The 18,600-nt window shown below is 46.6% G+C and overlaps 1 protein-coding gene across 1 annotated transcript; it reads right to left on the bottom strand.

The window, feature by feature from the left end:
- Positions 1–2,153: 2,153 nt before the first annotated feature.
- On the bottom strand, positions 2,154–14,334 carry SDR9C7 (short chain dehydrogenase/reductase family 9C member 7). Its single transcript, XM_080661473.1, has 4 exons — positions 14,019–14,334; positions 10,650–10,908; positions 9,788–9,951; positions 2,154–4,473 (listed from the first exon to the last, which is right to left on the bottom strand). The coding sequence occupies exons 1-4, from the start codon at positions 14,317–14,319 to the stop codon at positions 4,256–4,258; spliced, it is 942 nt and encodes a 313-aa protein (XP_080517599.1). The 5' UTR covers positions 14,320–14,334; the 3' UTR covers positions 2,154–4,255.
- Between the last annotated feature and the right edge of the window lie 4,266 nt (positions 14,335–18,600).

Here is an 18,600-nt window from a genome sequence, read left to right as displayed (position 1 = left end):
TGTGCATCAGTGGGGTCCCTTGGCCTGGCCTGCAGGGATTGGGCTGAAAGCAGCTCTCTGACATCCCCCAAGGGGTCCTGGATTGCGAGAGGGTGCAGGCCAGGCTGAGGTACCCCACTGGTGCACGGTCAGGGCCAGGGAGGGACCACGGGAGGGCTCCAGGGCGTGTCCAGCCCATCTCACCCAGCCCTGATCGGCTGGACCCCAGCTCTGCCATTATAAAATTTACAATGGATATGCACTTAACAATAGAACCTCAAAATAACATGAAGCAAACATGAACAGAATTTAAAGGAAACTCAACAATTACAGTTGGAGATTTTAATGTTCCTATCTTGACTATTAATAAAAATATTTAGACAGAAACTTAGTAAGAAAAGGAGGCTTGAACAACATTATCAACCAACTTGACCTAACGGATAGTTATAGAACACTCTGCTCAACAATAGCAGAATACACTTGTTTTCAAGCACACAAGAAACATTTTCTAGAATAAATGGTATACTAGGTCATAATAAATTTCAATAAAATGTAAAAGATCAAAATCATACAAAGATTTTTCTGCAACCACAGAGGAATTAAAGTAGAATTCAACAACAAGAAGAAATTGGCAAACCTCTCTTTCTTCATGTAAAGGAGAACAGAAGCCAATATGAGAAATGTTAGGAGTGACCGAAGCCATTCAGCCCTGGGAAGGGGAGGCTCTTTCAGGCTCCTGGTTCCAGGTCTGAGCCCAGAGCTCATGAAAAGCTCCACGAAGAGGCTATGGACAATTACAGGCAAGGTTGTCCAAGGACAACCCTATGAGGTTGGCTGGGGAGGAGAAGAGGAAGACATTTTTTTTAGAGAAGGAAGATTACAAAAGGCAGGAAATTATTTTGAAATTATTTTGCCCCAAACTATGCCAGTGCTGGAGAAGGAAGGGCATAAACAGAGATGAGAGGGGAAATCGCATGAACAGAAACAGCAATTGCGGTGAGTGGCCCCTGGTTCTCAAACAAAGCTCTGCCCTGTGAAAACACTGTGAAAGATTAAAGGAGGGCTTGGAAATGAGAAGATAAGGACCCAGCCATTCCCTCAGGCTTGCAAGAGGGGCCACCTGCAAGAACCAAACAGGCAGAAAGACACTTTTCACCAGAAACAAGGATCCAGCAGAACACATCAATATTCTAAGACATGAAGAAAGACCTGGTTAAATATATTTCCTCAGAATGCTGCCAGTAGCAAAAGGGAAGAAACCTCTACTCTTGCTTGAGCAGATCTTGGTGAAAGGAAATGCAACCACTATAAAATTAGATTCTGTAGAAAACAGTCACTGCCTCCAATAATTTGAAGAGCCACAGACTTGGAGAGACCCACAACCTCAATGAGCATGAAATGCTGTCTTCTATCTGCATAAGTTATCTCTTAAATGTCCCAATCTGCATGCCTTTTATATCTGGTGAATCTCTACTGCATTCTTGCCATGGTGGGACAGATGCGTCTTCTGAGGTCACCAAGGTCTCATCTGCCTAAACACACAATACAGCTATAACTCTCAAGTCTAGGCACCTTCCCAAGGTACTTCCAGAAAGTGACCCCTGGTCCCTCCTGCTCTGGAAGCTCCAAACTTCACCCTCTTTTTTCACCAGCCAAAGTGAATCTCCTTGCTTTAGGGGAGAGGCTCTGCTTCTCTAAAAAAGTATGTGCACCCACAAGTCACATTCTCTTTTGCTTCTTCCCCCAAATTCTGTAATTTCTCCAAAGATAGGAAAACAAAAGCTGGAGAAAGTGCAGGATATGTACTTGTTCTACTCTGTCAATATCTCACCCTAGGTAAAGAAGTACCAAACTGGCTCCCCACTTGAGTGCGGAAAGGGGAAATAGGAAACCAAGAAGCAATGAAAATGTGTAAATTAATATCTCAAATTATTAACTAGCCATAGTCTCCCAGTTGTAAATTTTTGTGTCTTCAACAAAGAAAATTTATTTTTGATCTATATTCAACTCTCTGAATAGCCTAGAGTCTGAATTTTGAATTTTCTCCCTTCCTTCCTTCCTTCCTTCCTTCCTGCCTTCCTTCCTTCCTTCCTTCCTTCCTTCCTTCCTGGTTATTCCTCACCCAAGGATATTTTTCCATTGATCTTTTAGAGAGAATAGAAGAGAGAGGAAAATACAGAGAGAAACATAGATGTGAGAGAAGCACATCGATTGGTTGTCTCCTGCACATGCCCTGACCAGGCCCAGGCCTGGAAGAAGCCTGCAACCAAGGTACATGCTCTTGACCTGAATCGAACCCAGGACCCTTTGGTCCGCAGGCCAGTGCTCTATCCACTGAGCCAAACCGGCTCAGGCTGAGTTTTTCATTTTCCAAGGCAGTAGGCACTGTCACTGACTCCCCAATATTACCATTCTGTTCCATGATTAATCTAAACAATTCAGGGCAACTTACCCCTTTGTCAGTGATTGGTTCAAGGATGGGCAAACAAGCTAATTTGGGTTAAGGAGATTCAAGGAGAGCCTTGGTAAGGGCAATGGGAAAGAAACTCCCTTAGTCTTTAATGCCATGGAAAGACAGGCTCTTTCTTCTCCTTTAGTTGTGAATGAGGAAGCACAGAGTTCCCATTGCTGCTGGCAGTCACACCACAACCATAAAGATAATTGGATTTAAGTTCAAGTCAAAACTGTGGATGGCAGAGCAATGAGACAGAAGAACCTGTATCTTGATGTTATCATTCGATTATGGGATCCTGCCCTAACTCTGTTTTTAAACCAGTGGTGAGTTGGCTTTTCAGTTACTTGCTGCCAATGCATCCTTCCCGATACAGAATTTGGTGCCAAGAATAGAAGTGATGCAAATAACAGACTCAGTGGGTTGTGTGGTGGCTCCCAAAAAGACATGCCCACATTCCAACCCCTGGGATCCATGAATGTGTTAACTTATTTAGAATATAAGTTATTTGCAGATGTTATTAAGTTTTACTATTTTCAAGTTCAGCCGATGTTGAAGAGACACAAAGACATTTTAATAAAAAATTTTCACATTTACCTTTATTACATGACCATTCCTCAAGATAAAAAAAGTCTTTTTCAATAGAATGTCATATGGCTCAGAAATTTAAGGTATATTTTTTAAAAATCAGTTCCATGACTTATTTCACAATGTTACTAATTTCAGACACGTATTCTCCTATAACTGAAACCCTAACCTGGGGATCTGAACACCTGAGTTCTGTCTTGGTCACTGTGCTGCGGCGGGGGGCAGGGGGGACTTTGAATAGGGCATATCCTCCTCTGAACATTATGACTTCTCTGGGCTACCAACAGTTTCCAAGTGCCTAGGTGCATCAGAACCGTCTAGGTTTGTATTACAAATGCACATTTCTGGGCCCCATCCCAAGTCTACAGAATAATATTTTCTAACGTTGAGGCCTAGGGATCTGTATTTTTAATTAACCAGGAGATTATGACGTACAGCCAAGTTTGGGAACCACTGAATTAGGTGATTTTCTTATTTATGTTCTCTTTTATCACCATTTGTCCCATCTTTGCTATTAGACACTGTGGTAAAAAACAAAAACAAAACCACAAAACAAATCAAGACCATGATTTAATCATTGTATAACCTTCCAGCAACTACACAGTGCCTGGTATGTAGTAGGCACTCAATAAATATTTGAAGAATTAATTAATGCTGATTAATAAATGAATATTATTTTATGTGGATCCCAACCACCTATGGATAGAGGAACTTAAAAGAGAGAAAATATAAACTTTTGCCTGGTTAATCTTGTACTCCCTATTATTAATCTTTTCTGCCTTACGACATACTTTAAATAATGGGTTATGTGAAAGAGGTTAATGCATATTTAAAAACCCAGTAAGAAAGTGGTTGAGATTCTCCTGTGGGCTGGATTATGCCACAATATTTCCCAGTGGCAGTGACAACTGAGGGAGGTTTGTGATGCAGCAGGAACTAGTTATCCTCGCCTTGATTTTTCCAGGTCCAGAAGAAGCTATATACTGACCAGGTGACAGAGGTTCTTGGGACCATGTTGCGGGTCTTTGAACTTACAAAGGCGTCTCAGGTTTCTGTGTTGCCCCAGTGAGTGGGAAGAGGATTCATCTTCTGAAATTACCCATAAATTCACCAGCAATGGGTGTTAGACAAGCAAAGTGTCCCCAGAATATCTGATGCCACCTCTTGTGACACCATAGTCCCTTCTCCCAGGCCCCTCCTCTACACTCCAATGACCACTCCTTGGGCTTTCCCAGCTCAGACACTGTCTGCTGGCCTTGGAAGATACCGGCTCAGAATGAAATCTGTCACAGGGGTGGGCAACTTAGCCAAGGGGAGGTAGAGGAGTTTGGCATCCAAGCCAGGGTTGTAGCGGATGCGGGGGCTCCGGGAAACAATGGCGTGTTCCATGCTGTTGACGACATCTCTGATTCTTGGCTCTGCCAACCTCATCATGTTTGTTAGATTGTCAGAATCTGTTTGAGGGAGGGAGGCGGGAATAAAAGGCTCCATTATTCTTCATTAAAGATGGTTCCTTCTGAATTTCATCCAAGCTCTCTTTCCATTACACCATTTCAGGCAGAGGAACCACACCCTCTGGGTTATCCCTTATACAAATACCCTGTAAATAATCTTATTTCTCTTCTTGAATTCAAGAATTGTGTATTGCACTAATTCAATATGCTTCCAAGATATGGAAGCAACCCAAGTGCCCATCAATATACAAGTGGATAAAAAAGTGGTAGAATATATAAAATGGAATATTACCTGGCCATAAAAAAGAGTGAAATCTTACCATTTAGGACAACAGAATGGATGTAGAGGCTATTATGTTAAGTGAAATAAGTCAGACAGAGAAAGACAAATACCATGTTATTTCATTTATATGTGGAATCTAAAGAATAAAATAAATGTACAAGGAAAATAGAAACAGACTCATAGATACAAAGATCAGACTGTTGGTTGGCAGAGGGAGGCAGTGTGGGGAGTGAGATGAAAAAGGTGAAGGGATTAAGAAATACAGATTGGTAGTCACAAAATAGTCACAAGGATGTAAAATACAGCATAGGGAATATAGTCAATAATATTGTAATAAGTATGTAGAGTGCCAAGTAGTTACTTGAAATATAAGGGGGGGTGTCATTTTGTAGAGTATATGATTGTCTAACCACTATACTGTACACGTGAAACTAATATAAAATAATATTTAATGTAAACTGTAATTGAAAAAAAAGTGTATTGAATTCCTATTATTGTGTTAGACTAGCAACAGAAAAACTGTGCCGCTTATTCATTGTGTGACCTTGAGCTTAAACTGTCATCATCTGTGAAATGGGAATAATAATATCTGTACTAGAGAATATGAATAATAGCAGGGTAGACAGTGGAAGATGAAAGAATAGAAAACAAATGTATTTAAGTGCATAGAAGAATTGGAAGGAAGGAAGTAAAAATATTTTCTGGCTAGTGAGATTCTCAGTTACTGGAGTATTTTTCTCAACTGCTTACTCCCTAGAGTTCCTGAATTTTCTACAAAAGCATTCAGGAAAAAAATGTTATTAGAAAATAGTAACACTGCCCTTGCCTTGGTCATAAGGCCATTGTGGGGCTCAGATGGTCTCAGGCACAGGCAGGCGCCTTATAAGGCTCTAACATGTGGTGGGTATTCTATTAGCATTATGCACATGGGTGTGGAGATGAGTACAAGGTACCCAAGTGGTCCAAGCCTGCCAAAGCTCACTACACAAACAGGGGACAAGGCACGAGATACACCTACAGGCTGTGATCTCACTGGTGCTCTAGCGCTCATACTTCAGCGGCAGCCCCAGCACTCTGGAGGAAGTGGTGCCTGAGAGTCAGACTTAGAAATAAGGCATTAAAACTTGAAAACAAAGAGGGAGCAAAAGCAGGCCTGACTTTGGAGTTGGTCCGGAAGGCAAGGAATTCACCAACTCTAGGCAGAACACTGGAAAGCAGGACAATGTCATTTGAGTATCGTTACCCCTACTTCGAGGAACTTCCCTTTCTGTTTCCTAGAAAGGAAGCTACAGCAGTGAAAAAGGGCAAACTACAAAAGAGCCACGCTGTCTGTAAAGTGGCAACGTCTTAGGAAGCCAACACTCTGTCCTCCATCCTTGGCCCTGACGCAAAAGGTCCGGCAGGGAGGCGAATGTCAGAGGACTCATTCAAGATGCTCAGGGCTGCAGGCTCTAACTCAGGGAAGGCTGTGTGGCCTGATGAAGAAGGCAAGGCAAGCTGATGTGATAAGGTGGCTTTGGAACTAGGCTCTGAAAGATGGGAAGGACCCACATAGCCAGTGGGATGGGAGAAGTGACCCGAGACACAGAAGTAGTATAAGGCACATTCTTTCATTATTATCTCAAAAATATATCGAGGTCCTATTTTGTGGTGGGCACCCTGTTAGACACAGAGTGGGAAGGGGGACAGAGGTACCCATTTAACCTGTCACTCTCCTAGATAGTAAAGGAGAGCATGGGCTTTGGATTTAGGCAACTGGGAAACATTTGTGTTATTGTGAGAATTAAATATCAGAGACCAGGCTTTGGCACTTATGGACCCAATAGTTGAGTTTCTGTCCTCTTCTCTTTTGCCGGGGACAGGTCCTGGGCTTCTGATCTAGTCCCTTCCCGGGGGAATAAAAGGAGACCAAAAGAGGAAATTTTGGTGGCCTCCCTGGCAAGGTTGAGATGAAGAAAGAAACTTGGCAGGTGATAGTGTTGCTTGTTGGCTGTGGCTCAACTCTGGGCTTATTAGGGCGAGAATCCTGTGCTCTGTTCACATTCCGGCCCTGGTGATTGCATATGCTGCTTCTTTGGGACTGTTCCCACATTAGGTTGCTATTAACTAGCCATTTCCAATATATTTCTATTTTGGGTTTAGTTAAACATCACTCTAAGATACCTAGCCTGGTCCAGGGTTCACAGGCCACGAGCCTGTCTGATTGGCCGTAACTTGCTGGACTTTCCGCCCAATGGTGCTGCATGAGCACTCCTCAGTATTTCTTTAGTCTGTCTCCACAGCACCTGCCTCCTGAAACACTACCCCCACCACCCGAACACGCAGTTCCCATAAGCACCAAGACTTGTAACTCATGCCTTTGTCATTCCTTCACTGGATTTCTGCAATAGCCTCCCAGCTGGTCTCATGTCTCCAACCTCATCCTTCCCACACGCAAACCTGATCAGGTCAGGTCAGAGCCATTTGAGAGGCTCTCCAATGCCTTCAGGATAAGAGTCTCTCTCCTTGGTGGAGCCATCAAAACCGCCCACGATCTGACTCTAAACCTCTCCCAGCCCCATCCCCCACCACAACCCTGTCACACTTCCCCCAGTCCAACTCCCCTCAGTACTAACAAGATGGCTAAGGTTTAATTCTCCAAACAATCCAGGAGAGAGGAATGATTATACTTTATAATGAAGAAACTGAAGTTTAGACAGTTGTGTAACGTAGTTGGAAGGACAGCTGTAATCTAAACTCTGAATCCACACTGTCTCCAGAGGAATGATAGCAGTTTTTGGACAAGTGGTTTTCAGAGGAAGTTTGTCTTTCTCCATATTCTTTTAAGGCCCGCAAAAGACTACAATTTCTGCCTGCATTGAGCCAGAAGAGAGCCCTGCTGCTTGATCTGCTCCCACTCCCAGCCTCACACAGTGTCTGGCAGGGGGTGGGCTCTCAATCAAATGTGTAAGAGGGAATAAATGGTTGTCGTGGTTTTGGCAACTTGGCTTTTTACTCTATTGATGTATGCTGTTCAGGAGGCCATGCCAGGCGGTTAGATACCTGCCATGCATTTGATTGAGCGATTATATCAAACCCATCCAGACTTTCTGGGTATATTTCAAAAATGCATCACTTTGGATTTTGGACAATTACTAAGACTCTCTCTTTGCCATACAGAACTTATAGCTTGTAGGTATCAGTATAACGGAGAGAAGGAGGCTATACGCAGTCTAAGGGAGGATAAAAACCACTTTTAAATCAAATTGTTCCTACCAGGGATCAGGCAATCTAAACATCTCATAGATAGGATGTCACCCCCCAAAATGTATACACACTTTAACAGCTGATAGCTCAATTTTCAAAATGAAATGTATTTTAATAAATACTGCCTTTAGAAGTATTCAATGTGTGTGTGTACACTTTTGGGGACACCCTATATATTAACTCATTGAATTCTCATAACTCAATACAGATGAGAAAACTGAGTAACTTGCCCAAGACAAATTTCCTAAGAGCTGAAATTTGCACTCAGGCAGCCCAGTTCCAGAGGATTAGCCACCACAGTAAATTGTCTTTCAGAGGAAGCCAAGTAAAGAGAGGGGGAAATCTGGGCTAGGGGAATGCATAACTACACTGTTGAGGTCCAAAGGGAGCGGGAACGGGGCTGAGAGCCTGGCTGTTTCACTCGGGCCCAAGAGAACCTCCTGAACCAGCCAAGCGCCGGCCCCACCTTCTTGGCTGGCAGCCAGGTCACAGAGCAGCAACTGGAGAAGTGAGATGCCTGCCAAGGAGGAGGCAGCTGCTTGTGCCAGAACCAATTTCTGTTGACAGGTCAGAGTCTGCCCCTCACAAAGGCAACTCCAGAGGTGGCTCTGAGGTGCTTGGAGCCAGAGAAATGGAGAGAAGTAGGAAGTCTTCTGGATCATCCTCTCCTGCAAACAAACCTCAGCTTTGAGATTAGATGATCTCAGGGAACGTTGGGACTTCTGGTTCTCAGAATGGCCTTCTCTCTCCTACCATGAGGTGCCCTAACAGGTCTTTTGGCCAATTCCTCCTCCACTGCACCCACAGGCCACCCCCTCCTCTTGAGCCCCAATGGCCGGAGCGCCATTCATCCCTCAATCTGGAAGAAATGCACAAAGTTTAGGGGCGATATTGAAACAGCTATAATGACCCTCCTCTACTCTCCTGAGGTTCACAGGAGACCCTTAGCTCAGAGAGGAAGAGAGTTGCCTTAAATACTCGGGTGCTCCTTTTCCTCTGTATTCCTTCCACAAGCATTTAGTGTGTGCAGGACATTTCACAGATATTCATCCCCATAGCAGCCCTGTGAGGTAGGCCTATCATTAGCTCCATTTTATAGATGAGAAAATTGCGGCATAACATGGCTAGGTATTATGCCCAAAGTCTCCTAGTTGATAAGGGGTAGAGGCAGGATGCAGATCCAGGCAGTCTGGCTCAAGCAGCTGTGCTCTTAATAACTTCTCTGTACTTATGTCAGTGCATCTTCAGCTGATTCGACAGCATAATGGTGTTTGGGGTTGAGTGGGCAGGTGCTAGGAGTGGGCAGCATCCTTGGACAGCTTAGCCACAATGTTAAATTGTCTTTCAGAGGTTGTTCATGGAAGCCATCCTCATGCCCCCATCTCCCCAACAGCTATAGTTCTGTCACTCCCAGCAGTTGCCCACTTGGTCTCTGTTCTCAAAATCCCAGCCCAGGCATTCTCACACTATGGCCCGCAAGCCATATGCGGCCCGCCGAGGACATTTATCCGGCCCACCGGGTGCCACTGCCTGTCCTGCTTAGCAGCTGACTCATCCCGGGCCCGCAGTGCGCATAGGAATTTGTTCATAGTTTTTTTTTTAACTATAGTCCGGCCCTCCAACAGTCTGAGGGACAGTGAACTGGCCCCCTGTTTAAAAAGTTTGAGGACCCCTGTCCCAGCCCTTAACCCCTCGAGCCTCCATCCCATCATCTGGAAAAATGAAAGTGACCCCCAAGATCTCCCTGTCCCTCTCAGAGACCCTCTCCCTGTGAGGGAAACTCACAGATTTGGAAGTACTCCTCTCCGTAGCTATCCCGGGTCTCCTGAGGCAGCCGATCCCACAGCTTCCGCAAGTACAACTCCATGCTTTGCTGGCCCAGAATAGATGTCCGATAGTTCCCCGGCTCAATGATGCTGACTTTCACCCCAAAGTAGTGGAGCTCACGCCTGGGGAAGAAGAGTTTGATTCAGTCTGAGACCCCAAGATGACACAAGGTCATCAGAGAGAGTCACTTCTGACACCTCTATAGGTGCTGATCTCCCCAGGAAACTGGAGGTGCCCTCCCTACCCTTGCACCAGGCCAGGCTTTGCTTTCATGCAAGTAAGCCCTGTCGTAGGGCCTCAGCCCTTTCCCAAGCCTGGTCTCTGGGCAATTCACATTAGGCAAACCCAGCAGGAGGAAGTTAACAAAGAATCTAGACTAAAGCCTGACCTCCCACCAGGTCCCTCCCACTCAGCCCCACACCCAACACTCACATGGCAAAGGGAATGAGAGGTCAATGCAAAGCTTGCATCCTCCTCTGAGGGTCTCCCATGGGCATATCTGTCCCCAGGCCTCTCTGTCTGTTTGAGAGACAATCCCTCCTACTACCACAGGCCCAAACAGGGTTTCACTTATTCTGGAACAGCTCAAGGGAAGGCAGGAATGTAGCCTCCTATCACCACTCCACCTCTTCTCCTCATCCTTTATTCTCTTGGTCCTTGGGGAAGGCCCCCTGAGGACTAGCCTTCTTCCTACTACTACTTTATTTTCCTCTCTTCAGAGCTCCCCTGCCCACATGCTGTTGTTCTCCCCAACCCCAGCCCTCTCTTCCTGAGGTGAAACCCTGGAACTCCCACCCAGAGTGGTTTGGCTCCCAGTCACCTGATGCTGTCAGAGAAGGCCTCAACACCAAACTTGGAGACACAGTAGCCACCGCCAATGGCAGCTACACGACCACCAGAGCTGGACATGTTGACGACCCTGCCCCGGGCTTTCTTGACCATGGGCAGCATGTGGAGGGTCACGTCAATCAGTCCCACCAGGTTCACATTGATCACCTTCACAAAGTCCTCTTTGGTCAGCCATTCATTGGGACCACTGGGCAGGCCCACACCAGCATTGTTCACCAGGGCCCAGAGGCCTAGGGGCAAGACAGGGAGAGAGAGAACCACACAGAAATCAGCAGTGTCTCTGGAAAAGTACCAGGGTCTACCACCCAGCAGCTCAGGGAGTTGAGGATGGTTGAGCAGGTGCACAAAGCACAAGACAGCCAGGCTGAGGCCTGGGGAGGGGAGTTATGACCGCCCAAAAGATGTGCTTTTACTAATTAGTTTTCCCTAAAGGGCATTTTTTCTGATTCACACTGTCTGCCAGCTAGTTGGACCCTGTACCAGCTAACAATTCAGGCTTTAGCTAATGGCATCTAAGCCATTAGCTCTGGGAAAAGAGACATCATTTTCATACCAATGAGTAAATGTTTTAATTCCTTCCCCCATTATGCTTCCCCCTCTGTGTTCCCCTGAGTATAAGAAACCAACTCCATTACACACATTACCAAAATTACTTCATTCATTCATCCAATCACACATTCATTTATTCATTCATGCACCTATTCTGTCAGTTACAGAGGAAGGTGCTAAAGACAAAGTGAACAAGACAGGGTCTTATCCCTCAAAGAGCTCACAAACCAGAGAAGAAATAAATAACAGCTATACATAAATATATGAAGCATTTAAATAATGATGGGAAAAGTGTGAAAAGGGCTCTCGAGATCATTAAATTGAGTTGGTATATATGGAGAGAAATAATGCTAAGTATTGTCATTCATCTCTGCAGGGACCCAGGCTTGAAGAGCTCAAGTTCATGTCCTGGTTCTCCCTCCAGCCTTGGACAAGTCACTTGCTCTCTCAGGGCCTCAGATTCTGTGTTGACTGGGCTAGATTAGTTGTTTCCATCCTGTGGTTTGCAATCCCAGAGCTTCCCAGGCTGAACCTCAGGACCTACTAAGGGAAGGAGATACAGGAGAAGCTCAACTTTCATTTGTTTTACATATTGAACTTCCAAGTAAAATTTTACTTGGAGGAGGGTGTTTGGTGTTAAAAACATGTTGGAAAAACCTCTAAATGATCCCTAAGGAGGACTTCCAGGTCTTTCATTCAGGGATTCGATGAGCCCCACCCACTGCCCTGGCTCCTTCCCTTCCCCTCCTCCATACCACCACCCCACCTTGGCCTCTGCAGCCTCAAGTACTCCTTTGGGCACACTTTCCACTCTTTCCTGAGGGCAAGTCTGAATGTAAACACCACTCGTGGGCCACCCCTTCCCCTGGGCCTGGGCTCCATACAGAAGCCATGCCCTCACCCTATCTTCCTGTCTTCCTCTAACTAGAGAGACCCCAGGAGACCAACTGAGCCAGACTCGGAACCTTCTCAAAGGGGACTCTTGTTTTACAGAGGGGGAAATGAGGCTCCTGAGACCCAAAGACTATAAAACCCGAGTGGTCTCTGCCTGTGGAGAAAAAAATCCACACTCACCACTACCTCTAATCATCCCTGGTAAACAACTCAGCCTGCTGGGGAATCAGGACAATCTTTTTTTTTTTTTTTTTTTTCTGCAAAGAGCAACTAGAGAACTGTCAGAGCAGTGAGAATAACTTCAGGGTCAACCTGTCATGTCCACAGACTCTCAGGGAAAATAAGAAAGTATGCCAGAATCCCCTCCCCCCATTTCCCAATGCTCCTTAGACCAAGGATGTTGCTCCCCAAAGATGTGCCCATATTAATCCCTGGAACCTATGAATATGGTAAATTACATGGGAAAGAGGATTAAGGTAGCAGATGAAATTCAAATTGCTAATGGACTGACCTTAAAATGGGAAGAGTTTCCCGAATTAGCCAGGTGAGCCCAATATCATCACAAGGCCCTCCCAAGTGGAAGAGGATGCAGAAGACAGAGAACCAGAGACATGGCAGTGTGAAAAGGACCCGGCCTGACCTCACTGGCTTTGCAGATAGAAGAGCATCAGGAGCCAAGGAATGCAGGCAGCCTGAGGCAGGAAAAGGCAATGAAATGGCTTCTCCCCTGGAGCCTCCTGAAGGATCACAGCTCTGCTGACACCTTGGTGTTAGCCCAGTGAGACCCATTTTGGACTTCTGATCTCCAGAACTACAAGATAATAAATTTCTGCTGTTTTAAGACACTACATTTGTGCTCATTTATTACAACAGCAACAGGAAATTAATATACCCAGTGAATCATTAACACAAGTGGCCCAGAGTGAGGCAGCCAGTTGAAAAAAAGACTCACTCTTGCTGAGTTATTAATTACTTAGTTCATCCAACAAATATTTGGCACCTTACTAGATGCCAGACACTATTCTAAGTACTAGGGATATATAGTAAATAAAAGAGACAAAAAGCCATGCCCCTCCCTCCCTCTGAAGCTTTATCTTAGCAGGGGAAACAGACAATTAAATAAACAAACAAACAATATTGGATAATGGATACTGGTAAGTGCTAAGGAGGAAAAAAAAAATATTGCCTGGCTCCTCCTGGGTCCCAAGGCTCTCCTGCCCCCACCTGAGTGGACCCCAGACTAGTTCCCTTAGGGGTCAGGACTACACCCCTAGGCTGCTGCTTCTACAACAGAGCCAACCTGTTCCTTCTGTCACACCCTTCATGCAGGAAGTGCCCTGGGCAGGTGCCTAGCAATCCTGGTCCAGCCCCAGCCCCAGCCCATAGCCTCCTTTCCCAATAGGACAAGCCACTCTGATGTCAGCACTTACTCTGAGTTCATCCCAATTCCACCATGATGTGAGGATCTAGCCTGACACAGTCCAGGAGAGCAAATGCCTCCACTCAAGGAATCTGACCTCACATTCCCGTCTGCCTTCCCCCAGCCTGATCCCGACAAGAGCTGATGGTCAGGACTGCCAAAGTCCCAGAGAAGCAGCTCCATCTTTAGAGGTCTGGACATACAGAACACACTTTCTCTTCCTACCTCCTATGACAACCTCTCTCCAGCCCTCTGAGTATCTGGGGGAGAAACTTCCTTGGGAAATCAGCCCTTCATGTGGACAGACCAAACCATGCAACAGTTTCCAGTCCCACTCGGCCAGAGCCTCAGCCCCTTTCTCTACATCACCTCTCCCACCCCATCTGAACAACAGGGTCCCTGATAACTGTCAGATGCCTGTAGGAAAAGAGAGACAAAGGATAAACTGAGAAAGCTAAAGAATACAATTCGCCCCACCTTGCTCGCCCACTTGGTTCCTCACCCACTGGGCCGCCTCCTTAACGCTCTCACTCTTGGTGACATCCAAGAGGGTGGTCTGCAGCCGATAGGAGGTGTCTTGTCGAAGCTTCTGGGCCCCCTCCTCAGTGAAACAAGCAGCCAGCACCCGCATGCCTCTATCAACCAACTGCTTGGCCAGTTGGTTCCCGAAGCCCGAGTCACAGCCTGTGATGAAGACATACTTGTCTGAGAGGTTGCGGACAAGGTTGCAGTTCTTGAACCAGCGGTACATAAAGGAGAGGTCCGTGAGAGCCGCCATAGGGCAGGGAGGAGGTGATGGCCAAGAAGTTTCGGGCTCAGGAGACAACAGGAGAGGCTGCTCCTCTGACCCCGAGCTGGCAGTCTGCGGAGCCTGCGGAGAAGAGCTCTCCCTACCACGCCTGGCAACACACACAGGGCCTCTGAGGGAGCCACTCTATAATTTTTATAGGTGGATGGATGCATCACCACACCAATTAGCCTGGATGCAAGAAATTCAAGTCTAACCTGAAGCCTTGTCACGTCAGATAGCCCTGGTGGCTGCCCTTCTCTCCCCCAGCCCTGATGGGTGAAGGTGCCAAGGACAGGAAGACCTCGGTGTTGATGTTGATGCTGAGAGGTGGCTCACCTGGGCGGTCTGAGCAGGAAAAATGAGAAAGGAGGACTCTGCCCAGAAAGCCCCCTTGGGAATCCCCCACTTCTGGTCTAGGGATCAAAATAATTTGTTAGGCATATAGGCATGTAAATAAACCTAATTTCCATTTTTAGAGGAAAAAATTAAGACAAATTCATTAATGTAAAACAAACAAAATTGGTTTTGTGCCTTCCAAACCCCAAGAGAAATTAATTCCAGGTTATTAGCTCTTTGGAATTCTCGGCCCTCAGGTGAGTCTCCATTATGAGAGATGATGAAAAAAAAGTTTCTCTCAGGATAAATATGTCTTCTGAAGCCAGAGGCAGCAGGCCCCTCCTGTAAAGGAGGCTGGTGATAGGAAGCCCCAACTCCCAGAAAGTAGAAAGATCGGGGGCCTCAGGGCCTGGGTTCTTGGGAGGTGATACTCAGGTCGCCAATGAGGACCCTCACTGCACTCCAAGCAGGCCCAGCTCTAAACATCACCCACCCAATGACCAGGCAAATGGAGGGAATCAAGGACTGAGGACACAGGGCCCCCACCAGATATTATTTTGTTGTTAATCCTCACCAAAGGATATTTTTCCATTGACTTTTAGAGAGAGTGTAAAGGAGGGGGAGAGACAGAGAGAAAACACCGATGTGAGAGGGACACATCAATTGATTGCCTCCCGCACGCTCCCTAACCAGGGCTGGGGATCAAGCCTGCAACTAAGGTACGTGCCCTTGACTGGAATAAAACCCGGGACCCTTCAATACACAGGCCAATGCTCTATCCACTGAGCTAAACCAGCTAGGGCCCTACTGGGCATTTTTCTGGGCATTTTTCTTCTGCCCCCAGGACCAGACACACACAAGGTGATCTGGTGACCTGGGGAGCTTGGCAGGTGGGGTGGTGATGGTAGAAGGAAGGGATTATGAAGTCAGTTGACACAGTCGCTAGTTGGATGTGCAGAGGGAAGGGAGGCCAGGATTCAAAGTAATTTTAAGATATGGGGCTGATAACAGGTAGAATCATAGGTGGCAAGAGTAATAAGGAGGGGGGACAAGTTGGGCCTAGGGAAGGAAGGCCAGAGAAGAAAGAGTTCTGATATGAATATCAATGAGGTGAGGTCTAGCCAGATGATGAGGATGGGTCATGAGTTCCCTGGGCAGCTGCAGAAAGGCCCTGGGGCTGAGTCCTTGGCTCTAATAGGAAATGACATCTGGGAAAAGCAGAGGACTAGGGCCAGATGCGTGGAAAATTCTCAGGGTCAGGACTTGGAAGGGAGGGAGAGATTCTAAGCAATGGGGCAAAGAACTCACAGAAAGGTTGGAGGGATGCTGGTAAAGATAAGGAAGTAAGGATATGAGACAGAGGTGTGAGTAGTGAGGGGTCACACCCAGGATTACATAAGATGCAGGGACAGAATGATGTTAGAGTCTACAGTGGTTCTTTGGCTAAACCTCTAGGGTCACCAGCTCATTCCCAGGGACACAGGGCCAACTGCCCATACCTTCCCTGTGTAGAAGGTCTGACACAAAGATCCCAAGAGTGAAGGGTCAAGAATGCATCTCTGGCCAAAACCGGTTTGGCTCAATGGATAGAGCGTCAGCCTGCGGACTGAAAGGTCCCAGGTTCGATTCCGGTCAAGGGCATGTACCTTGGTTGCGGGCACATCCCCAGTAGGGGGTGTGCAGGAGGCAGCTGATCGATGTTTCTCTCTCATCGATGTTTCTAACTCTCTATCCCTCTCCCTTCCTCTCTGTAAAAAATCAATAAAATATATATTAAAAAAAAAAAAAAAGAATGCATCTCTGTGCTCCACAATCTACCAAGGTTGGTCAGCTCCAGAATCAGATAAAGCAGGTGGAAAAGGCCAATGAGCTTGGTTACTCTATACCACGGGGTGGTGGTAAGGGGAGGGAGGGCAGGGTGCGGGGGCGGTGTCAGCTCATGGACCCATCTTTGGGGAACAAACCCAAAGCCTGTATGGGAAGTGATAGAAGCAAACCTCACCTCCTTCATAACCACTCCAAGTCATAACACCTCCTACACTGGATCTAGGAGGCATTTCCCAACTCTGCTTCCTGGGTGAGTGAACAGGGAAGTCTTGGTTGGGAGATGTCAGATAATGTCACTTGAGGGCTGAGCAGGCTCAGGAGTAACCCAGTTCTTGAGAAGACAAGTGAGACCCAGGGGTTGTCTTGAATCTTGAAAAGGATGACTTGAGACTTCCCCAACACAGGCCTGGGCCAGGCTCACCACTTCATGGGTCTCTCTGTTGACTGCTGGCTAAGACAGTGCTCTCCTGGGCTCAAACTCCTAACATCACAAAACCCAGGCCATGGATGGAGGCTTGGAGTGCTGCAGGACCATAAAGAAGGCTCTTTTCTTAGAGTTGGGAAGGCCACCTGCTCTCAGGTAACAGGACCCCCTGCTAAGTTGGCATCTGCAGCTGATGAGTCAGCCTGGTGGTTGCCCTCCACACCTCTACCTTTGTCCACAGGTATCTTCAGTGGAGAGGGGCCTTCACCTTCACCAGGCCATTTCCATCCTGTGGGCGGGGGAGACTAGCCAGGGCCAAGGCACACTCTGAGGAGGTAAACAGAGGCGGAGAAGATGGGACTGAGCCACCTTCCAGCGTTCATTCCTTCCCAAAAGTGTAAATTCAGGGCCATGAGGCTCAGAACCTTGAGAAGCTGCTTAAGGAACAGGGCACGTATTGTGTGCTTTTGGATCCCTGTTCCTCAGCCTCAAAACATGGTTCTTTCCTCCTAATTTCCTCAGAGTCCTAGGAGAAGCCTGGGGCAGAGATAAGGTGGAGGGTAAGCTACATGATCCTAGAGACTGGAGTGCTCACTCCCTCCACCCTATTTTCCTCCCCACAGAGCATCAACCCTCACATCGCACCCCAACTAGATCCTCCACGTACCCCAGTCTTGGTTTCACAGGGCATTAAGAGGATTTGGGGAGCTCCAGTGGACCATAGCACCCGCCAGGAAGTTAAGGACGTAATTCATGGAGAGGTAGGTGAGCTTGGCCTCCCAGCCAGGTGAATATCAGGCGCACTTCATGCAGTTCTCACCAACGATAAATTCAACTTACATTTTTTCAAAATATTTTTATTTATTTTGATGTCTGTTCAAAGTGAGAAAGGATCCTTACATACTTCTCCACCCCATCCACTCTAATTATTGGCTCTAATTTGGGAAGAAAGTTTCAAAGAACTCCCTCTCTGGCTTCAGATTGCTCTTCAACATAATGAGGCTTCACATGACATGGTGGTCTCCAGCTCTAACAAACCTAAACCCTCTCTTTAAGTTACTAGTTGACCACACAGAATCATGGGTATAAAGCTAAATGTCCCACTGAGTGGGAGAGTCAGCCAGGAGGATGAACCTGAGACTGCAGGAGGCTTTAATGATGAAATCAGGCTCCAGAAAATGTTTGCTCCTCTCCCCATGGTCCACAGCTCACTCACTAGATGCCAAGTGTTTCTCTCTATAGATCTCCTTGACCTTTGGACTGGCCAAATTCCATGCCTCCTTGAAGCCCTAAGAAAACATTTCAGGGTTGCTCATTGGTCTCAAAGTAATGGGGCTTCATGATAGCTACCTTCACCCCAAAGTAGGAGTGCTCCCCCCTATAAGGCACACTGGTAGAGGGGCAAGGACTTCAAAGGTCTTGGGAGACACAACAAACAACACAATCCCAAAGCAGAATGGAGTAAGTAAGCTTGAAAGCTGGGGGTGTTGTGAAGTGCAGCAGCCAACGGGAGAAAAATTATGAAGATAAAATAGGCTTCGTGTAGAGCTGAAATATTTACCCATGTATTTTACATACACAAACTTATTAGCTCTAAATCCTACCTATTCTAGCCCTAGCTGGTTTTGCTCAGTGGGTAGAGCATCAGCCTGCGGACTGAGGGGTCCCAGGTTTCATTCCAG

The sequence above is a fragment of the Plecotus auritus genome (genome assembly GCF_963455305.1).
Source record: "Plecotus auritus genome assembly, chromosome: 3".
Lineage (NCBI taxonomy): Eukaryota > Metazoa > Chordata > Mammalia > Chiroptera > Vespertilionidae > Plecotus > Plecotus auritus.
This window is presented reverse-complemented; position numbering and strand designations above follow the sequence as displayed.